The sequence below is a fragment of the Mytilus trossulus genome, chromosome 9, assembly GCF_036588685.1.
Source record: "Mytilus trossulus isolate FHL-02 chromosome 9, PNRI_Mtr1.1.1.hap1, whole genome shotgun sequence".
Classification (NCBI taxonomy): domain Eukaryota; kingdom Metazoa; phylum Mollusca; class Bivalvia; order Mytilida; family Mytilidae; genus Mytilus; species Mytilus trossulus.
In genome coordinates, this window is record NC_086381.1 from 31,027,131 (window position 1) to 31,052,491 (window position 25,361).

General features: G+C 33.3%; 1 protein-coding gene across 1 annotated transcript in view; it reads left to right on the forward strand.

Moving 5' to 3' along the window:
- The window catches only part of LOC134685551 (xylosyl- and glucuronyltransferase LARGE2s-like), a 46,409-nt gene extending 43,071 nt beyond the window's left edge, over positions 1-3,338 (forward strand). The window contains exon 19 of the mRNA XM_063545338.1: positions 133-3,338. Within this exon, the coding sequence (XP_063401408.1) occupies positions 133-220 (88 nt within the window). The 3' untranslated portion in view covers positions 221-3,338. The remainder of the gene's footprint in view (positions 1-132) is intronic.
- Positions 3,339-25,361: the final 22,023 nt, after the last annotated feature.

Consider the following 25,361-nt stretch of genomic DNA (forward strand, 5'->3'; position numbering starts at 1 on the left):
CATACTGTATATCTAACATGTTTGGATATCTGGTAATTTTCTATCGTTATATTGTATTTATACAAATGTTATTTATAAAGTTATATACCTACTATACACACTGATGCAATCTTGTAACGTTTTTACTTGCAGATGTCTTAAATTGCTGAAAGCTGAATTTAAACGAGATTTATCACTGAAGCATGGACTGAAAGCTTTAAAATATTTGTCAAATGATTGATCTAACATGAAACAGAAGCCAATGTTAAATGAAAAGTAAAGAATGAAAAGATGTGGAAGAATATATAATTTTAATTTTATTAATCCAGTCCAACATTAGTTCAGACTGTAACAAGGGCAGCTTTTAAAAAAACCTTTTCAAAGGCAGACCAGACAAATGTTATTTATAAAGTTTTGAATAGGAAGTAGGTGTGACTTATAATAGAGGAGAGATCAATAAGAAAAATACATTTTTGTATAACTAATCATTATTGGAGAACTTCTGCATACTACTGAAAAAATTATTTGCAAGTATTTGCGACATCTACAACAAAGAAGTAATACTAAAAACTTAGTAGAAAAGTGTAACAACGAGCAATAATTGATACAAATCATATTCCATTGTTTCATAGGAGAGAAGTGATTGCAGCATTTGATTAAAAGTTGAATAGTGTGATGGTTGTTCATTATAAAAATAGATTGAATATGAAAGTGCAATAAGTGTTTGTGAAAAAGACTATCTATTATATAGATAAAGAAAAAGCATTTATGAATGATAAATGTGTAATTTTAATAACTGTGTTTTTGCATTAAATTTCTGCATTTTAGTCATTTTACTGATATTTATGTGTTTTTGACTCTTTTCGTGTGTTTATTTATATTGTATGTTATATTTGATATAACTTAGTGTTTTGTATGCATATCTATAGGTATAGATCTGTACAATTGAATCTGAAGAATGTTTTTATGTGAGGTTTTGGAATTTGTGTCAGTTGTTCGGACTCCTTGTTTTTTACCTACTAAATAGGGTAAAATATTTTGACCCATAACACCCATTTGTCTTTTCAAATAAGACTTCAATAGCCCTTAAAAGGTACATAACCAAAATTTAAGCAGGCTCTTTTGATTTAGACCCAAATAATATCAATGCAAATATAAGGTAAAAGCCAGAGTCAGCCATCCAGTTCGTCCATAAAACTGTTGTATGAAGAAAAGAAATTCATAATTGAGGTAGGAACACAGCAGGTATTATCAAATTGAAGGACACCTTGATAAAGTAAATAAATACAGAGCACAGAAAGTTGTGTACATGATAGTTCACATTCTTGCTACTTCTGAGTAACTTCCCACTGGACATTACTCGGAGTAATATCAGTATCACCATCTAAGGGCAGATATATTCACAGATGTCTTAAAGATATATGTTTTGTGTAGATTTTGTTACTTGCAATGTATTGCTGCACCATCGTTGTTAACCCCACATTTGCTAAATAGTAGTCATAGTTAATAGCCAGTCAGATGTTTTATTAAATTTTTATAATAAATAGTTGAAAAAGAAAAAAAAGTCTGCCATGCATGTAAATGTGAAGAAAAATGAAGAAACTGGAGAAGTCTTTTCTGGCATAAACATGTCGCACAGTAACTTGAGAACAACTTATCCAATTTTCATGAAACTTAATATAGTTGTTTCTTATGATGGTCATATATGATCTGTATACTTTTTGCAGAAAATAAGATTTAAACTTTTTGAATTACAGCACTTTGTAACTGAAACGGGTGTGTGTATTTTTCACATGTTGCACTGTCAAAATCATCTTGATTATGGCTGAAAACATTACACATGTCTTTTTTATATTAATTTTAAGATCTGTATACTTTTTGGTGATGATTCAAAATTTCATTTTAGACTTATTGAGTATTTTGTAAAAAGGGGGAGTTTTTTTTTACATGTTGTGCCGTATCTCAAAAACAATTTATGATTTTTGCTTAAAACTTTACACACTTTTTTGTTATACTAATCTAAAGATCTGTATTCTTTTTGGTGATGATTCAAAATTTTATTTTTGAGATATTGAGTATTTTTTTATAAAGGTTTTTTTTTTTACATGTCATGCTGTATCTCAAAAACAATTTTATGATTATTGCTTAAAACTTAACACACACTTCTTTGTTATATTATTCTTAAGATCTGTATACTTTTTGGTTTTGATTCAAAAATTTATTTTAGTGATATTTAGTTTTTTGTAAAAAAAAACAGGGTGGGGGGTTTCACATGTCTCGCCGTGTCTCAAAAACAATATATGGTTATTGCTTAAAACTTTCTCAGAAACTTTTATGATTATTGCATAAAACTTGCACACAAGACGTTGGGCGTATTATGCGCTCATGGTGCAGCTGTTTATTAAAACAAGGAAAAAATGATTGACCAGACAAAATTATAACCTGCCAAAATGGTACTCCATACAAACAATATTGATAATAATTTGTTTTGACAAAACATTTTTATTGCTATACTAACTCTGCTCCAAAGGAGTCAGTCTTGCCTTAGATCTGTCTGTGACACATTTGGCTAAGCAGCTGCATATAAGAACTTCTTGATATTTTCAACAAAGCTTCATTTTGATAACCTTTAAGTTTGTTGGGCATCCAAATTGTTTTGCATATTTATTACTTTTCGCTCATTTTGTATAAAACGAATAGTGCTATTATAGGTGTAAACTGAGTTTTCTTTAGGCTGTATAAAAACCAAATGTTTGTCATTAAAAAGGTTGTTTATAGTTCTGTGATATAATTTTATGTACAATTTGTCTGATTTTGTATTGGACATTTGGATTTTTATTTGTATGAATGACTGATTTTCATCTTCCATTCATTTTCATAGTTGAACCAGTTACAAATGTAGTAGAACATTTATCTTATCAGTTTCTTACAGAATACAGAGATTGTAAAATAATTGAAATAGATTAGTATATCTCATTGACTCTTTTAAAAAAATCAGTTTATTCCTTTGGTTGTGCCTAGTCATTCACAAAAATAATATTTTAATTAACACTGAATATATATATATAGAAAAGAAGATGAGCACAGATGATTGACAGGATATTCATTGAATTCAACTCTGAAGAAAAGTAAACAAAAAGATTTACGTTTTTTTCTATCATTTGAAAAAGATATGTTGGTTATTAAAATACTTTGGAGTAATTTTGCAAACAAAACTTACATCTTAAAAGGTGAACTGGTAAAAGCATTTCTTTTCTTCAACAAGATATTAGATTGAAATTAAAAATTATTCAATGCTTTTTACCACTGTTCATCTGCAATGTGGTTGTTAACTTTAAAGTAAAGATATTAAAACAAACTTTAAAAAAAATATTTTTAATATAATATTTATCTTTATGGGTTGTGACTAATAAAACCGTCTTCCTGAGTTGTAAACTTTTTTTTTACTACTAATTATGGAATTTCGCCATTAATGACATGAAGAAACATTTAATTTTTTTCAGATCATACAGTTACATCTGAAACCATTTTGATATGTAGATAGATACATAAGTATCATCATCTGGCATTTAATATTTATCATTACTTTTATCAATAAATGGTGCTATTAAACACTTGTTATAATTTTGTTTTGATCCAACTTTCCATTTTTCCTGTTGTGGGACAAAGCTCAGAATGTACAGCATAAAAGATAATTTTAGAGGATGAAAATCATTCGTATGTGAACTTCATAGTTTCACATTTATTATGATTTTAGAGATGTAAAGTAGAACATGATGAGAACTATGAAATATTTCAAAATAAACATTGCTAGTTTATAATAAGACCGATGAAGATTGAGGATCAACTTCATAAGTATTTAATTTAAATACAAAACATTTTTTTGGAAATTTTAAATTATTTGCTAAAAGAGATTTTACTCATCCTTAATTATAGAGCATTTCTGTGATAAAAAGTTTCATAAGCTATTTGTTCACACATTTATAGTTTATTGACACTTTTGTTCTGTCTCATTTGTGGTCATATAACTGCTCCAGTATTTATTAGTTCCCTACTGAAGAAGTCAAAGGGGACTTTATGTTTGTCAGTCTGTATACGACTGCAAAAAAACAATTTTTGCGTCATATAATGGTATGATGTTGTCATCGTTGTCGGAAGATGCATTTAGTTTCTGGACAATAACTTTTGTTTTAGTTAATAAGCATTTTCTTGGGATTTGCAGGGTCAAAACAAGCATTTTTCTTGGTTTTAGCACAATAACTCGACTATAAGTGAATACAAAAGGGAGGTTTTGATAGATTTATAGAGTTTTTTTAACAGTTTAGAAATTAGGGGCCAAAAAGGGCCCAAATAAGCATTTTTCTTGGTTTTTCACTCAATAACTTTATTATAATTTAATAGAAATCTATGACATTTGAACATTAGGTTTATGGCCACAAAAGGGAGGTTTGGATTGATTTTGGGAGTATTTTGTGTCGAACAATTTAGGAATTAGGGGCCAAAAAGGGCCAAATTAAGCATTTTTCTTGGTATACCCACAATTACTTTATTACAAGTTAATAAAAATCTATGAAATTTAAACACAAGGTTTATGACCACAAAAGGAAGGATGATTTTGGTTGTTTTTGTCTCAACAATTTAGGAATTATAAAGGGGCCAAAAGGACTGTGAATTTAGATTCTTTAAATTTGGTCCCATTTTCAAATTGGTCTATATTAAAGTACAAAGGATTTAAAATTAAATTAGTTTGATTTTAACAAAAAATTAATTCATGGGTTTCTTTGATACAATGTATCCTGAATCTAACCATGTTTTTTGATTTTGGATATTTGACCGTAATAGGTAAATGTCCAATTTAAAAGTTTTAAAGTTTAAGTTCTTTGATCACATTCATTCTGTGTCAGAAACCTATGTTGTGTCAACTGTTTAATCACAATCCAAATTCAGAGCTGTATCAAGCTTGAATGTTGTGTCCACACTTGCCCCAACTGTCCAGGGTTCAACCTGCTTTTCTTTTTGCTTGGCGATATAGATTTGATATTGTGTGTATTGTTGAATCATGACAAGTTGCAGATCAAATTTTCGAATTTTGTTCCAGTTTGATGATTTTGTGCAAAGTTACAGTCCTTGGAATCTGAAAATTCACTTAAGTAATCAGTTTTCCGCATTTGTTTTGGCCATTCTTGAAGATATTGGTGTCATAATTTGTATATATAGAATATATGGCAAAATCCGTATCACATGCTTTATCACCACAAGGAACCAATATCAGTCCTTGGTTTCGAAGGTGCTGAGGGCTAATATTTGGTCGATTGGTGACACTGCATGCAAACAGATTTTGCCATGAATTATTTTATTTATTGTTTACTAGGAAGACTTACGTAGGTAAAGCTGCGCTAATTAAAAAAAAAATGTGTGTGCGTTAATTCCTTTGTGTTTGTTTCGCTTGACACCACCAAGAAGGTATATTGATTATTTCTGGGCTCGGTTACAAAGAACATACAAGAAAGTTGTACATATTTTAGACAAAATGTAATTCCTACGAGTAACTGTAACTTTGTGAAAAAATAAAAGACAATGGGTAATGAATTGATACCAATTTAAAGTCTCAACTGACGGTAGAACACGTGACTGAAGTTTCTCGTGAATGATGAAATAGATATATGAAAGTATGACATAATGATAATTACAACCAGTTACAACATCATCATGCCATGGAACAATCTAGAATATATCAGGAATTGAGGCCAAGTCAATTTCGTCAAAATGACCCAAGATGGTATGACTCTGGACACAACCAACAGCAAACAGATCCACAAGGGTATAATTCTAGACAAAATCAACATCAAACTGACCCTAGAGTGAATAACTATGGACACAGCCAGCACCAAACTGATCCAAGAGGGTATATCTCTGAGCAATTGTTTCATCAAAATGACCAAAGATATAACACTGGACATTTTAGACATCAAACAGATCCAGGAGAGTATAGCTCTGGACAAATCCAACACCAAACTGATCCAAGAGGGGATATCAATGAACGAATCCTACATCAAAATGACCAAAGAAGGTATATCTCTAGACAAAGTCAACATCAAATGGGTCCAAGAGGGTATAACTCTGGACAAATCCAACATCAAACAGAGCCAAGATGGTTTAACTCTGGACAAATCCAACACCAAACTGATTCAAGAGGGGATATCAATGGACGAATCCTACATCAAAATGACCAAAGAAGGTATATCGATAGACAAAGTCAACATCAAATGGATCCAAGAGGGTATAACTCTGGACAAACCCAACATCAAACAGAGCCAAGATGGTATAACTCGGGACAACAACATCACCAAAATGTCGCAATGTACAACTCTGAAAAAAGTCGACATCAAAATGATCCCTATATTAATGGACAAAATCAATCTTTCTTAAGCAGTCAGGTCCAATCTCATCTAAGACGTGACCAAGTCGGTCCAATTGATCCAAAACACTACAACCCAGTGTACCAAAATGATGTACTAAGACAAGAAATGCAGAGAGCTCCACTACTAAGACAAGAAATGCAGAGAGCTCCACCACCACCCTATCACCAAAATAGTCATCACTACTACCATAATAGAATATCACAGGGAAGACACAGTGATATAAATGGGCAAAGAAAAGAAAAGTCCAACCCCGAAATAAGCTCAAGTCCGCTAAGACATGCTGAAATAGAAATTAAACTGGTCCAAGCAATTGACCAACTTACAAATCCAGAATCTCTGCTAAATGAAGAACAAGACCTGAAAGAAACACCAATAATTATTGCAACTCCTGACAATGAAATAACAGTTCCTAATAATCAACAGGGTGACCATCCTTCAATGAACCTTCCTCAACATCCAACAGAAGAAGAAAAGCAAAAACAACAGCATTTTTTAGGGAAAATAGGCCAACCAAAGGAACCACCAGACATCCAAGAACTTGGACAGGAGACCGAAATACTACTGAGACAATGCTAGATATTATCTCAATGAACATTGAGGGAATCAAAGGCAACAAGGTATATATGAAAGAACTTTTAAAAACAAACTCAATCCTATGCCTACAAGAACATTGGTTACACGGATATGAATCCGTAGCACTAAAAGAAATTCTGCCAGACTGCGACTATCATATCTCAAGCTTTGATGATAACCTAATTGATTTGGAAATGCAAAGAAGAAGGGGGAAAGGGGGAGTAATAACCATATGGCCTCAATCAATTGCACATAAGGTCAGGAAGCTAGAAAAAGAAGAAAGAATAATAGTCACTGAAATTCAATCTGAACCAGTTAAAATCATACTAGTTAACAACTATATGCCAACAATGGCAACGGGATCAGATAAAGAGTACAGAGAACATCTTGATAAAATTTCATCAATCATTGATAAATATGAGCAAACACACAATGTGATCATAGTGGGGGATTTGAATGGAACACTCATGCCAAGTAGAAATAATAACCATGACAAACTACTAAAGAACTTTTGCAGTCAGCATCAGTTAAAGCATACAGTTAGAAATACTCACAAACCTACGTTTTATCACCATAATGGAAAATCAACCTCGCAGATAGATTACATCCTAGAAAACATCAGAGGCAATAATCTTTTAGATTCAACAATAATGGACCAAAATCCACTTAACAGTTCAGCACATGTACCAGTAAAGGCAAAAACCAACCTGATTGTTAAGGGAAAAACTAAGAGTAACAGCACAAAAAGCAAAAAGAAAACTATTCTGAAATGGGAGGAAACAAACATTGAAAACTACCAACAGAAAGTAAATCAAGTAAGGAAGAAGAATGAAATGCAAAGCGAAACTGATGTAGAACAACAAGCACTTAATATCATAGACATTCTACAAGAAGCTACTGAAATGAGTGTTGTCAAGAAAATAGTGGCCTTGAAAGGACCAAAGTGGAAAGCCTCACCAAAAGTAAAGGAATGTATAGAAAAGAACAAAAAAGCATTCTATGCATGGAAGCAGAAAAATAGACCAAAGAATGAAGGAAGTACAGAATATCAAGAAATGAAAAAACATAAAAGAGAGCTAAGGAAACAAATAAGAAAAGAAGATCATAATGATAAACAAAACTTTTATAACAAGCTTATGAATAAACCTGATTCAAAAGCCTTTCATAGACTGATCAGGAGAAACAAGCATGAATCCAAAGATGCAAACTCCAAAGTCATTAAGAATGAGAAGGAAGAAGAAATCATGAATCCAGAAGAACAGTCACGTATATTTGCAGACTACTACGAAAAGCTAGCAGTTCCATCAAAGGAGGAGCACTATGACGAAGAATACTTAGAGGATAGCAAGCACAGGCTGGAGCTAATGAACAACATTATGAAACATCAAATAGATACCTGTAATATTACAACATTTAGTGAGGAGGAAATAATAAAAGCTGTAGGCAAGCTCAACCCAGGAAAAACAGCAGATGAATACTCACTCACAGCAGAACATTTCATCTATGCAGGTAAAAGCATAAGCCAAAATATAGTGTCTCTATTTAACAGCATAATGCTTACTGGAGAAATACCTAAAGTGTTCAAAACAGGAATTTTGACACCGGTACACAAAAAAGGAAAGGACTCCACCCTACCAACAAATTACAGGGGAATAACTGTTACATCAGCCCTAGGGAAAGTATTTGAATATGCCTTACTTGACAAAATGATAGATCTCAACAATAACCAATCCGAGCTACAATTCGGATTCACTCAAGGACTATCTCCAATTATGGCAGCATTAATAGTGTCAGAGGGCATAGTCCATGCAAAGCAACAAAACCTGAACCTGTTCTTAGCTACACTTGACAGTCAGAAAGCATTTGATGTGGTCCACCACATGATTCTCATGGAAAAACTATTCTATGAACTACCACCAGACATCTGGAGAGTGGTTCAAGATTTATATACCAATATGTCATCAAAAATTAAGTGGAACAGCCATCTAAGCAAGCAATTCTCAATAAAACAAGGAGTAAGACAAGGGGGAGTTTTATCAACCCATTTATACAAGCTATATATAAATGAACTACCTGAGGAGCTAGAAAGAAGAGGTTTAGGATTAAATATAGGTCTTGATTACTGTGGAAGTCCATTATGTGCTGATGACATTGTTTTAATGACAACAGATGAAACAGAAATTCAGGCAATGCTAAATATTGCCTACAAATTTTCCTGTCAGCATCGATACAATATTCATCCAGAAAAGAGTACACTTATCAAAACAGAGAGGATAAAAACAACCAAACAACAACATCCTATAACTCTGGGAGAAAAACCAATAAAAGAAGACCAACAGACAACCCATCTTGGAATCATCAGAGCAAGTAAGAACGAAACAAAACTAAATATTCAAGAGCATATCAGTGTAGCCAGACGGACACTATATACTCTAATTCCTGTTGGACTGAATGGACAAGAAGGACTTAACCCTATTACAGCATATAAGATATATCAAGCCTATGTACTCCCAAGACTACTATATGGATTAGAAGTACTGTCACTAAATATCACCCAAATGTCGGAGCTGAAGCAATTCCACCTCAAAACTCTCAGATGCTTCCAATCATTACCAATTAGGACATCTAGTGCAGCAGTTCTCATGCTAATTGGAGCCCTTCCAATTGAGGCAGAGTTACACAAAAGACAGTTGAGTCTTTTGTATTCCATACTAGCATCAGAAAATACAAAACTGAAAAGTGTAATGGAAAGACAGATGACCATTAATGCAGGGAATGCTGATAGCTTCTTTTCAAGAGTACAAGAAATCCTGAATTTCTACAATCTACCTTCAATAGCAGAATTCAAAGAACATCTGCCCTCAAAAATTCAGTGGAAAAAAGATACTAACAGGAGCATTGCTGAGAAATGGACAAACCTCCTACAAAAAGAAATGGAAGAAAAATCTACACTGAAACATTGTAACATCCAAAGCCTTAAGATACATGGAGTCCATCCAGTATGGAGAACATTACCTCCAGTAACATACGAGGTCAAAAAGGCAAATATTAAAGCTAGGTTACTGACAGGAACATACCTTTTACAAGAACATATTCAAAGATTTAATGGAAATAGTGATGATCAAAAATGCCTGCTTTGTCAAATAGAACAGGAAGACTTAAAACATTTCTTACTCAGATGCCCAGCATTAAATGAACAACGTCAAAAAGTGTTTCCTGCACTGAAACAAGCTATTATATGCAATATAGGCCAGAATAAATGGCAAGAGAACTTCGATGGAAACAAAGAACTATTAATGCAAGTAATTATTGACTCAACCAAAGTACGGGAAAATATTCAAATTCTTAATGAAGAAATCTCAACAGAGATAGAAAGAATAAGCAGAAAACTGTGCTATGACCTCCATTGTGGCAGAACATTATTACACAAAAGGATGGCAGTATCAAAGCAGTCTGAGGCAAAAGACCCCGGGTGTAATGTCTAAATAACCATTAATTTATCAATTAACTTTTACCCCCAAAAAACAAAATAAAAAATTGAGTTGATTAATTATCAGACATATATATCCTAAATGGAAGCCTAAGAGTAAACTTAAATGGACAATGTAACACAAAAAGAAGAATATTCCATATTTTAGTTTTTAAAAGGCCTTAACTGGTAATGATTCAGATCAAATATTTTAGATTTTATAAAAGTTTTATGATTCCATATAATCAACCTCTATTTTAACTGTAGAACAACTAGTTAAATAGAAATAAACTGATATAAATTCTGCATATTATGTACAGTAACATAACAGTTAATTTTAATTTTAGTGATTTAAATAGTAATGCTAAATCCCAGACCATTAATAGCAATCTATATTTTTTATCTTTTTATTTTTTTCTGTCAAGAAATAAATAAATAAACTATGTCCTTTTACCTCTCAACAGTAAATCTTTTTCACTCCTTTTTAATCTGTGCGTTTTAAGATATTATGACTACATTATTATATGCTTAATGTACATAGAATAGTAGGTGTAAATATTTTTATGTTAGCTTTTACATTAATAAATGGTTTTAGGACAACGATAATCTTTTAAGGATTGTATATATTTTAACCTAGTCTGATCCATATTTTTAAACAGTAATATAGAAATAAGGGATTTCTTTTTACCGTGTGACACGGGTGCTCCGTTGCGGAGGAATTTACTTAGAGAAGAAGAAGAAGATTGGACCAATTTTGCCTTGTTGCCCAGATCGGGAGTACCTGTTCTTATACTATCCACCTTTCGGGAACCAGCGTGCTCTACCATGTAATATGTTGCTTTTTTCATCACAGTCATGTCGGGATCAGATAATATTGCTATGAAATAACTGCCACTTCATTTTAACATAAGTCGAAATAGCCATCAAAGCTTAAGATTGCATAGTGGTTTTATTCCAAAAAACACATTTGAAGCATGTGCGTGTCTGCTATTCTATATCATTCAGTTTTTTTTCTCTCTCCTTCTTTCAGAAAAATACAAATAAAAGCTAATGTTAAGTAGACTTGAGGTGAATTTCTAACACAATGGTTTTAATTTGCATGGAATATTTGCCACTGGACGTTAAGCAAAAACAATCAAATCAATCCATTACACTTGATGCAAAGAATCAATCGCAGTGCTTAGTCTATCTGATTTATTTGATTTTTTGTCAGCAATTAAAGCACATTGAAAATTAAGTACTGCGTGAATAAAAGGAGATGAGAGGTAATTGTCAATGAGACATCAACCCAACAGAAAATAACCAAAAGAAATCTAGAGGGAGAATCTGCAACAATAGACAGGTGTCCTAACAATATCCCAAATGAGTTCTGTCAGATTTATATCTTTTTTTTCAGCCAGCAACATACACGTAATATCAAATGTGAAATAGAAGGAGAATCGGATGTTGGTAATACGTTAACTGAGCATCAGTCCAACGACAGAAAAAGAAACAACATCTTGATGCAGACATGAAGACGACGACAAATAGACAGGTCGACACATTGTCGATATGTCTCGCTCTGAACTATCTCGATTCCATGACAGATATCTACATGTATGTATAAATAATTTCAACAGAAACAATCAAAGATCTGCTATTAATACTTAATTCTCTTAATAAAGGGAGGGGGCATAACCATTTAAATATGATAAACTACCTTTCACGACAAAGTACCTGACGTGGGACACACATACGTTAAACAATATGAAAATGGGATGTTATTATACAGCTTATTTTCTAAATTGTTATTACTAACATCCCCCTTTTATTGTTCCTCCTAAATATGACAAAGAAAGGACTACTAACAACTAAAATTGAGGACTTTCGCCTCACCGACAGTACTGGTATTATTCCGTCCCGTCTAGGGCGTAGCTTCCATCAGACCTAGAATGGTTACTAGACAGTGGTTTGATAACAGAGCATGCAATGCAAACTTAAATGTATAGATTATTCAATGAAAAAGGTGTACTATATCGAATATTTGCAAATTTTTCGTTTGTTATTTCGAAAAAGCCCTAACAGAGATAAGATTATTCCATGGTTCAGAGGCTTATTTTATAATGTCACAATCAAAATGATGTCGTCTGGCAATATGACATATGTTGAAAAATTCTCTACCGGAAGTGACGTTATTTAAGAAGTATTCACACACAAATAATTCAGATGACAAGGATCTTTTTACAGTTGCAATGCATTATAAATATTCTGTGAAGTGTTCAATGGAATAAAATGACGTTTTATCCCAGCTTTTATATGAAATAACAAACAATTATACAGTGATGATACTAGGCCTGTTGGTATAGAGATTTTAATACCTCGCTGATGTTAGATAACAAAACCGATGCAAGATTTAAGTGAGGAACTCTGGAAAATTCAATTGCATTGCAAATGCTGAACTCCAATATAAATAAAGAAGGGAAAGTTCATATAACCTGACAAATCTGAACGCTATAAATAAGCGAAACAAAAGGAAAACAAATGAAATATCACTGACTTGATTCCTACCTTTTCCGGAAAAAAACCATTACTTACAAAATGTACTCATGGTTAACCTCGGATACCTATGGTCACTTTTAACAGAAATCGACTTCATTGTCAATTGCTGATTCTTTTGTTCTATCTAACGAAGCAGTTGATACTATATACCACAAGGTTTCTCTTCATTAGAGCAGTCTTGTACATACTTTATCCTCTTAAAAATGCTTCTATTTCAACATTTCACACTTGGTTTAGGTTAAAACATTTACATGATTGTTAAGGAGTTTAACGATCGTCACCTGATATAACTTATGAACGTTTTTCATATATAGCGCATAATCTGCTAACCATTTCGGAGCATTATATTTCACCCTTGGTTTTTAAGTATGGTCCTTGATGCTCAGTCTTTTGTTTACTATGTTTCGATTTTTACACGACGTTGCGTTCTGTATTATATTTTGAGATGACATTGTCAGTTTGTATTTGTTTTGGGGCCCTTTATAGCTTGCTGTTCTGTGAGAGCCGACGCCCCGTTTTGAAAACTATTCTTTGACCTGTAATAGTTAACTTTTACAGATTATGACAGATGGATAGTTGTCTTATTTGCACTCATATCACATCTTCTAATATCTCTTTGATATATTTTGCCTATTTTTGGTATAACGAATTGATTATCACTACATTGTATCGGCTTTTATACTTAATTTATTTCAGAAAATTTAAAAACTTTATTTATATGATTTATATGAATTTTTATCCCTTTGAGCTTTTTATTAATGGTTCATTTGAGTCCAATTTGGCGACACGTTCTACTGGACATTTGCACTTAAGGATCTGTCTTCGTCATGACTATTATTACCGTTGAAAAAGTTCAGAACTAATTAAAAAAAAGTTAGATTTTATCTCCAGCAGGCGAACATTTGCCCAAAGTGTTTTTGCTTTTTATGTCCCATACACTAGTAATATATCTCATGTATTTGTACACATATCTTAACAATGTTTTGCTTTGAACGTTCCTGATAATGGTTATATCAAGAAAAACACGCCAGACACATGTAATGTTACCGGTCCAAGCTTGTTTGATGTGAATAAAATGTGTACTTTGTCAACATCTGTAGTGTTTAACATATTTTATTCTGAAAAATTAGGGGAAAAAAATCCTCTAATATGAGTTTTAAAATGAAATCAAATAACAATAGTACCGAGCTTCCAAGGAAAATTCAATTGTGAAAGTCCCTTTTCGAAAGGCAAAACTAAAAGTTCAAACATATCAAACGAATAGAAAATAACTTTATTTCTGACTCAGAAGCGGTATTTTGGAAACATTTCTTTATCATCAATACACATGTAAACAATCCTTGAATACACAGTTTCACAATACTTCTCGGTGTCCAATTTGTTCTTTTGTTTCGGATACAGACACATGGTGTATACTATTCAATTTGATAATTCGGTTGTACGCATGTTCAGAAAATTCTAACATTTGTAAGTCGTTACTGAGTTTGTGAGCTGATGTTGCATACTGTATATAGTGCTGATTGTTGTATTTTAATTCTAAAATAATAATCACACTTTGCTAAATCTAAATGCATTTTTAATATTTTTGGCATATCTCTTATACAATCTTCCAACATATTCAGATACTTTGCTGCAGTATTGATATCAACACTTGAAGGGTGAAGTATATCCATCATTTGCCCGTTATCACCACATCGAAGAAGCAAAATTATCAAACGACATATTGCATATCCGAAGCCAAAAGGACCGTCTTTTCCGACATCTCTCTGGAAATGACATATCGATTTCTTAAAACTGTTTTTGGCTTTGTTGTGTAACAGTTTACATGCCCTAGACGAGTTTCTCTATTGGAAATTGATACACCCAATTTGAATTGCAGAATATCTAGCATCATTTTGATACAACCAACCAGCTGCGTGGCCAGTGTAACCTAAAGATCCTGATTCTACGAGCATTTTAGCATCATCAATGGTTATTTGAAATTTTTAAAACTATCTCTTCCTTAAAAACATTCTAGATTTGGCAATAACAATCCTGTTGTGAAGTACTGAGGATTTGAAGTCTTTAGAACGATTCCAAATGCGTTACTTATCAGTTTCTTTGTCCTGTCAGAATCTGCTCTAAAATGCTATCTTTTTGCCTGTAAATACAGGATCAAACAGTAAAGATCATAGTTGTCGGTCGGTATATCTATTCCTTAATATATCGCAATAGCAGTGAAAAATATCTAATTTTCCCTCGTTTATTAATGTACTTAAATAGTTGAAAGCCACGAGTAAATGTTGGTGTTGTTCTAAAGGGGGTCGTGTTGACGAATCTGTTAAAATGAAAAGTTTTCTTGATTTTGAAATCCCTATGTAAGTCGACTTAAAACAAGATCTTATATCTCTCATGACACTAGACGTGGAATCGGTGTCTGATAACGGTACAGGTAAAAGCGACGAAGACTTTTTGTACGGTCTCTGTCTGTTTCGTGAATACCTTGGTCGGTAAATTTGTGTAGTCGAACATTTCGGATGATTTGACACTAACTGACGGTTATTTCTTTTTCTAATGCTGAAGATTTGAAGGACTTTATAATATCTGCCGTGTAACAGTTGCAGTCATCAGATGATATTTGCTCTAGACATCGTTTGCAAGAAAGATCGCTATATATATAGTCATTCAAGTGTTGAATTCAGGCATTCAACTCAAAATAAGATTTTATTAAGACGACCATTAACCAAACAGTCGAAGAAGGTAAATTTAAAACCAATGAATTAAATTTCTTATGTACAAAGATTTGCAAACATACATGTTTTAAATCCGGCGATCGTGATAAGAAATGTATGAAAGTTCAGGTTAATCACCGTAAATAAAGGCAACAGTAGTATACCGCTGTTCAAAACTCATAAATCCATGGATAAAAATCAAAACCGGGATAACAAACTAAAACCGAGGGAAACGCATTGAATATAAGAGGAGAGCAACGACACAACACTAACATGTAACACACACAGAAACGGACCAAGCATCAGACAAAATCCCACGAGAATAAAAATATAACATCAAAACCAAATACATGAATTTGGGATAGACCGTGACACGTCTAATCGCAATGTGAATTTACACTAAAAACAGAAAAAAAACCCGACGGAACATTAAAATGTAACACACACAGAAACGAACAATAATATAACAATGGTCATATTCCTGACGTGGTACAGGACATTTTTAAAGGAAAAAATGTTGGGTTGAACCTGGTTTTGTGGCATGCCAAAACTCGCACTTTAATGGCAATGTTAAATATAACATTGAAATGACAACATAATATTACAGGACTACAATACACATAAACAGGAGAATGTATTAGACAAAGAAACACATGAATAATAGATAACAAAAAGAATCAGGTTTAAAATTCAATACGCAAAAACCGCGCCTCGTCCACAAAAGACTCACCACTGACGCCCAGATATAAAAGATCGAAAGTGAAAAAAAGTACAAAGTTGTTCAGCATTGAAGATCAAAGTTGAAAAAGGTTGTGTCAAATACGGCTATGTTTTTATGCTTGGAAAAAGATAATCCATATTATTTATGACAATTAATGCTATTGCAAACAGTAAATTTTATCAAATGAATATAAAAGATATACATAATGAAACTGAAGTATGAACTAATTACTGAAAACAAAACCCGAATACATAATGCAAAGACCAACACAGAATAGACACAACCGACTCAGTCCAGGCCTCAACGCAATAAATCATAAAAATGACGTCACATACGAAGTGGTAAAAAGGCACAGGTTGAATTTATGAAATTTCCGAAACAGCACAAAAATAACGTCACGTCACATATGAAAAACTATATCTCAAAAGTAAGGTAGAATAAGGTTTGATTTAAGATTATAATATAGAACTAAATACTTGTCTTACATTTAAACAAAATGCATATTGCAGTACTTATTAATAGCAATTAACTATAATATATATGTCCAGTTTGTTATGAATCCAACTTCAAACGTATATTATCGTACAGATAACATTGAACAAAATCAAATCTTAATATAAATCAATTGCTTTTAAAAAGCAATTGTAAACAGTCTTTCACCTTTTGAGGCATAGATTGATGGGGGGGGGGGGGGGTTGTTTGTTTGTTTGTTCTTCTGTTTGTTTGTTTGTTTCTGTAAGGGGTCTATAGTATTGTGTTACCGGAGAAGTTTCATGTTTAGTATGGAAAGATTTTATTTTATTTTAGGTCCAGCGCGCGCGCAAGATTGAGGAGACATCACGTGACGCGGGTTTATAATAACGAAAACTTAGTATTTTTATTCCTTTTTAGGTGGAGATGTTGAAAAGACAACATGTATAGAGACGGAATGTCCACAATGTAATGTCTTTTGTCATTGTAGGAAATTGACATTTTGATCACAGTTCACGGGCAATGCATGCTTTGGATTTAATCGATCCGGTGTAACTTTAAAACACATTTAATGATTATTTTATGATATTGTACATTTTTCAGCACCTGTTTGTAACACAGATTAGTATTTCAATCTCGGAGCGGTTATTTCATTGTAGGATTTCACTGAGATTTACGGACCTAGCAAGCGATTTTTACGGCATTGCCATTTCTTTTCTCTAGGAAAATTCTTGAAAGGTAGCTGCACCACGTTGTTCTATAAACTTTTAGTAAATGTATGCCCTGCTGACTGCAAATTTTGAGGTCGATTGGACTTGTAGTTTCAGAGCACATGTGAATTTCTTTTCAGAAGAGACGTAAGAACAATATTAATTTCAATTTTTCTCGAATAATTGAGAGTTTGTTCCTTCAATATACTGTCATGAAAAAACAGTCATACATATTGATTGATTAGTTGGTTGGTTGGTTGATTGATTGGTTGTTTGGTTGGTTGGTTTATAACTTAAACACTTTGGATAGGGTCTCTTGAAACAATCGAAAAAAACAAATGAGACCTTGGAGACCGTATTAAACACACGAGACGGAAACATGCATGCAATGATTGATTAGTTGGTTGATTGATTGATTGATTGATTAGTTGGTTGATTGATTGATTGATTGATAAGTTGGTTGGTTGGTAAGGGGACGTAAGGGGCCGAAGGTATTCCACGGAATTTTTTTCGCTCCTACAAATCCAAGTAAAATCAATAGATTAAAGACGTAATCCAGTGTATAAGTATATTGAATAGGTGCCTATTAGGAAGACAATTGAATTATAATTAGCTGTTTTCAATACTTTTACAAATACTGTGGATTCATTTATTTTCGTGGATATCAATTTTCGTGGTTTGAGGAAAACCTGTATATTTGTGGATATTTAATTTCGTGGTTTTGACAAAGTCTGCATACATTCCTTTAGAATACTTGTAATTCGTTGAATATTTAAATTCGTGGTTCTCTTGTACCCACGAAATCCACGAAAATTGGTATCCAACGAATATTAATGAATCCACAGTATATGGACAAATAACCATATTGATGATGACAAGTTCGGACATCAACAGTGCTGATGTCAGCCATATTAAAAACTTACCTGAGTTATACAAAAATGCAGTGAAAAATGGTCTGATGTCCAATAATCAGGTTGAAACCCCTATGAACCCACACGAGATACTGGGTTCTGTTAAACCAGTTTTCCTGCTAGAGAAAGACCTGTTTGGTGATGTCAAACCAAACATAGATCAGTTTCTCAACCATGTTGAACTTTATAAATCCATTGATCATATTGTTAATTGTAGGAACCTCAAAGGTTTGCAAAGGGTAAAAGGATGTGGCGTTTCTATCCCGACTCTGAAACTGACAGAGACACTTTAATAACAAAGGGACTGGTTTTAAGGAAAACAAACTTTTGAAAATCTATACCCGCAATCCTAATTCAAAAGTATACGATACTGACAATCCTCATCACTGGCGTGTTAGGGTCAAGAATATCCCATGCTCTGCTGAGGATGGACAGATTATGAGGGCGGTAGAAAATCTAGGAAGGACAGTCACACTTTAGACAGAGAGCGACTCAGAGTTGACGGTTTACTCACCAACAGCCAAACAGGAGACAGGATATTATACTGTGAACCCATGGAAAAGTTCTTACCTAGAACTCTCAGAATTGGTAAATACATGGCCGTTTTGTTACACGAAGAGCAGAAAACCGATTCCTCTCAGCTCACATGTAACAAATGTCTGCAAACTGGGCACGTGCTCAGAGAATGTCCAAATAAATGGGTATGTACAGCATGCAATAACCCAGGACATAAGAAAGCTGAATGTCCAAATTTCGAGACTGTTATTGCCAACGCCCAAGAACATCCAGTCAACGTCAATCTGATGATTCAACAAGTGAAGATAAAAATACATCTGAAATTTTATAAACACTGAAAAGATGGGTATCCCTAACCAGTCTCCATCTTTTTCACAAAATTTCAATGTGACAAGCGCAAGTTTCAGCTATAATGCTTCAAATAAAAAGGATGCAGCTCTTAATATGAACGAGCCTGAACGCCAAGGCATTTCAGCATCTAAACATAACAATGAAATTAAAAAGGCAAAAGCTAAAGCTAAAAAAAGTCTGGCAAAAAACGGTCCACAACAACTTAATAAAGACAGCGAGGAGAATCCAAGGAAACAACAATGTTGGAACGCCTGATGGACGCAAAGACAAACGCCCAGCAACAACACCAACCGACCAAATTCACGAACGAACATCAAATATTCAGAAACCAAAGGGACCCTAACTATCATCCAGCTTAACTAAATGTGCATAAACTTTATAAACATTAAATAGTAAAATTATTTACCTATTTCCATGAACATTTGTATATATATACTTTTTTTCTGTGTTTTTATTTATAGCGTAAAAAAAAAGAAAAAAAAGAGCTTTTTGCAATAAAAGATTGTATGTGTCCAACTGATGATATTGCAAACATAAACAATGTTCTCATTTTATGTTTTTTCATGACTTTTATTTATTATGTAAAAAAAAACAACAACAAAAAAGAATACGATATAATATTAGATTATATGTGTTTGAATAATGATATCGAAAATGAAAATTACTTATCTTCCATACATATTGTCATGCTGAACTGAATGTCCGCGATTTCGCGGGTGTGTTCTAGTATTTTTGAAATTTAAAAATATGATAACTATTTTCTTATCTTGTAGAACAATGGGGCTAGCTTGCCACCAACCTTATGTCTTCAAGCCGACAATGCCGCAAAAGGCAACAAAAATAACTATGTGTTGATGTTCTTAGCCATGCTAGTGAAAGCTGAAATAGTTAAAAAGGTATTGAACAATGTTTTCATATTTTTAGCTCACTTGACACAAAGGGCCAAGTGAGCTTTTCTTATCACTTTGCGTCTGTCGTCCGTCATTGTCGTCGTCTGTTAACCTTTACAAAAATCTTCTCCTCTGAAACCAACTGGGTCAAATTAAACCAAATTTGGCAATGTTAAATATAACATTGAAATGACAACATAATATTACAGGACTACAATACACATAAACAGGAGAATGTATTAGACAAAGAAACACATGAATAATAGATAACAAAAAGAATCAGGTTTAAAATTCAATACGCAAAAACCGCGCCTCGTCCACAAAAGACTCACCACTGACGCCCAGATATAAAAGATCGAAAGTGAAAAAAAGTACAAAGTTGTTCAGCATTGAAGATCAAAGTTGAAAAAGGTTGTGTCAAATACGGCTATGTTTTTATGCTTGGAAAAAGATAATCCATATTATTTATGACAATTAATGCTATTGCAAACAGTAAATTTTATCAAATGAATATAAAAGATATACATAATGAAACTGAAGTATGAACTAATTACTGAAAACAAAACCCGAATACATAATGCAAAGACCAACACAGAATAGACACAACCGACTCAGTCCAGGCCTCAACGCAATAAATCATAAAAATGACGTCACATACGAAGTGGTAAAAAGGCACAGGTTGAATTTATGAAATTTCCGAAACAGCACAAAAATAACGTCACGTCACATATGAAAAACTATATCTCAAAAGTAAGGTAGAATAAGGTTTGATTTAAGATTATAATATAGAACTAAATACTTGTCTTACATTTAAACAAAATGCATATTGCAGTACTTATTAATAGCAATTAACTATAATATATATGTCCAGTTTGTTATGAATCCAACTTCAAACGTATATTATCGTACAGATAACATTGAACAAAATCAAATCTTAATATAAATCAATTGCTTTTAAAAAGCAATTGTAAACAGTCTTTCACCTTTTGAGGCATAGATTGATGGGGGGGGGGGGGGGGGGTTTGTTTGTTTGTTTGTTCTTCTGTTTGTTTGTTTGTTTCTGTAAGGGGTCTATAGTATTGTGTTACCGGAGAAGTTTCATGTTTAGTATGGAAAGATTTTATTTTATTTTAGGTCCAGCGCGCGCGCAAGATTGAGGAGACATCACGTGACGCGGGTTTATAATAACGAAAACTTAGTATTTTTATTCCTTTTTAGGTGGAGATGTTGAAAAGACAACATGTATAGAGACGGAATGTCCACAATGTAATGTCTTTTGTCATTGTAGGAAATTGACATTTTGATCACAGTTCACGGGCAATGCATGCTTTGGATTTAATCGATCCGGTGTAACTTTAAAACACATTTAATGATTATTTTCTGATATTGTACATTTTTCAGCACCTGTTTGTAACACAGATTAGTATTTCAATCTCGGAGCGGTTATTTCATTGTAGGATTTCACTGAGATTTACGGACCTAGCAAGCGATTTTTACGGCATTGCCATTTCTTTTCTCTAGGAAAATTCTTGAAAGGTAGCTGCACCACGTTGTTCTATAAACTTTTAGTAAATGTATGCCCTGCTGACTGCAAATTTTGAGGTCGATTGGACTTGTAGTTTCAGAGCACATGTGAATTTCTTTTCAGAAGAGACGTAAGAACAATATTAATTTCAATTTTTCTCGAATAATTGAGAGTTTGTTCCTTCAATATACTGTCATGAAAAAACAGTCATACATATTGATTGATTAGTTGGTTGGTTGGTTGATTGATTGGTTGTTTGGTTGGTTGGTTTATAACTTAAACACTTTGGATAGGGTCTCTTGAAACAATCGAAAAAAACAAATGAGACCTTGGAGACCGTATTAAACACACGAGACGGAAACATGCATGCAATGATTGATTAGTTGGTTGATTGATTGATTGATTAGTTGGGTGATTGATTGATTGATTGATTAGTTGGTTGATTGATTGATTGATTGATAAGTTGGTTGGTTGGTAAGGGGACGTAAGGGGCCGAAGGTATTCCACGGAATTTTTTTCGCTCCTACAAATCCAAGTAAAATCAATAGATTAAAGACGTAATCCAGTGTATAAGTATATTGAATAGGTGCCTATTAGGAAGACAATTGAATTATAATTAGCTGTTTTCAATACTTTTACAAATACTGTGGATTCATTTATTTTCGTGGATATCAATTTTCGTGGTTTGAGGAAAACCTGTATATTTGTGGATATTTAATTTCGTGGTTTTGACAAAGTCTGCATACATTCCTTTAGAATACTTGTAATTCGTTGAATATTTAAATTCGTGGTTCTCTTGTACCCACGAAATCCACGAAAATTGGTATCCAACGAATATTAATGAATCCACAGTATATGGACAAATAACCATATTGATGATGACAAGTTCGGACATCAACAGTGCTGATGTCAGCCATATTAAAAACTTACCTGAGTTATACAAAAATGCAGTGAAAAATGGTCTGATGTCCAATAATCAGGTTGAAACCCCTATGAACCCACACGAGATACTGGGTTCTGTTAAACCAGTTTTCCTGCTAGAGAAAGACCTGTTTGGTGATGTCAAACCAAACATAGATCAGTTTCTCAACCATGTTGAACTTTATAAATCCATTGATCATATTGTTAATTGTAGGAACCTCAAAGGTTTGCAAAGGGTAAAAGGATGTGGCGTTTCTATCCCGACTCTGAAACTGACAGAGACACTTTAATAACAAAGGGACTGGTTTTAAGGAAAACAAACTTTTGAAAATCTATACCCGCAATCCTAATTCAAAAGTATACGATACTGACAATCCTCATCACTGGCGTGTTAGGGTCAAGAATATCCCATGCTCTGCTGAGGATGGACAGATTATGAGGGCGGTAGAAAATCTAGGAAGGACAGTCCACACTTTAGACAGAGAGCGACTCAGAGTTGACGGTTTACTCACCAACAGCCAAACAGGAGACAGGATATTATACTGTGAACCCATGGAAAAGTTCTTACCTAGAACTCTCAGAATTGGTAAATACATGGCCGTTTTGTTACACGAAGAGCAGAAAACCGATTCCTCTCAGCTCACATGTAACAAATGTCTGCAAACTGGGCACGTGCTCAGAGAATGTCCAAATAAATGGGTATGTACAGCATGCAATAACCCAGGACATAAGAAAGCTGAATGTCCAAATTTCGAGACTGTTATTGCCAACGCCCAAGAACATCCAGTCAACGTCAATCTGATGATTCAACAAGTGAAGATAAAAATACATCTGAAATTTTATAAACACTGAAAAGATGGGTATCCCTAACCAGTCTCCATCTTTTTCACAAAATTTCAATGTGACAAGCGCAAGTTTCAGCTATAATGCTTCAAATAAAAAGGATGCAGCTCTTAATATGAACGAGCCTGAACGCCAAGGCATTTCAGCATCTAAACATAACAATGAAATTAAAAAGGCAAAAGCTAAAGCTAAAAAAAGTCTGGCAAAAAACGGTCCACAACAACTTAATAAAGACAGCGAGGAGAATCCAAGGAAACAACAATGTTGGAACGCCTGATGGACGCAAAGACAAACGCCCAGCAACAACACCAACCGACCAAATTCACGAACGAACATCAAATATTCAGAAACCAAAGGGACCCTAACTATCATCCAGCTTAACTAAATGTGCATAAACTTTATAAACATTAAATAGTAAAATTATTTACCTATTTCCATGAACATTTGTATATATATACTTTTTTTCTGTGTTTTTATTTATAGCGTAAAAAAAAAGAAAAAAAAGAGCTTTTTGCAATAAAAGATTGTATGTGTCCAACTGATGATATTGCAAACATAAACAATGTTCTCATTTTATGTTTTTTCATGACTTTTATTTATTATGTAAAAAAAAAACAACAACAAAAAAGAATACGATATAATATTAGATTATATGTGTTTGAATAATGATATCGAAAATGAAAATTACTTATCTTCCATACATATTGTCATGCTGAACTGAATGTCTGCGATTTCGCGGGTGTGTTCTAGTATTTTTGAAATTTAAAAATATGATAACTATTTTCTTATCTTGTAGAACAATGGGGCTAGCTTGCCACCAACCTTATGTCTTCAAGCCGACAATGCCGCAAAAGGCAACAAAAATAACTATGTGTTGATGTTCTTAGCCATGCTAGTGAAAGCTGAAATAGTTAAAAAGGTATTGAACAATGTTTTCATATTTTTAGCTCACTTGACACAAAGGGCCAAGTGAGCTTTTCTTATCACTTTGCGTCTGTCGTCCGTCATTGTCGTCGTCTGTTAACCTTTACAAAAATCTTCTCCTCTGAAACAAACTGGGTCAAATTAAACCAAATTTGGCCACAATCATCATTGGGTTTCTTGTTTAAAAATGTGTCCGGTGACACGGCCAACCAACCAAGATGGCCGCCATGGCTAAAAATAGAATATAGGGGTAAAATGTAGATCTTGGCATATAACTCTGAAACAAAAGCATTCATAGCAAATCTGTCAAGGGGTTAAAATGTTTATCAAGTCAATATTTATCTGCCATGAAATTTTCAGAATTTGTTTTTTTGGTTTTTATCTTGAATACTAAGGAAACAACAATGTTGTTAATGTTGTGATAAGAAAAGCTCACTTGGCCCTTTGTGTCAAGTGAGCTAAAAATATGAAAACATTGTTCAATACCTTTTTAACTATAGATAGAGATAAACTGTAAACAGCAATGATGTTCAGCAAAGTAAGATCTAAAAATAAGTCAACAAAATGGTCATTTGACCCCTTAAGGAGTGATTGCCCTTCAGAGTCAATTTTTAACTATTTTCATTAATTTGGTTAATTTTTGTAATTTTTTACAAAATGTTTTCTCTATATCTAAAGGGTCAAGTTTTTTATAGATAGAGAAAATTGTAAGTAGCAAATATTTTCAGTATAGTAAGACCTACAAACACATCAATATCACCAAAACACAATTTTGTCATGAATCCATCTGTGTCATTTGATTAATATGCGCATAGACCCAGATGAGCGACACAGGTTCTTTAGAGCCTCTAGTTTTTTTTTACAGTATTCAGTTTAAGTAATGTAT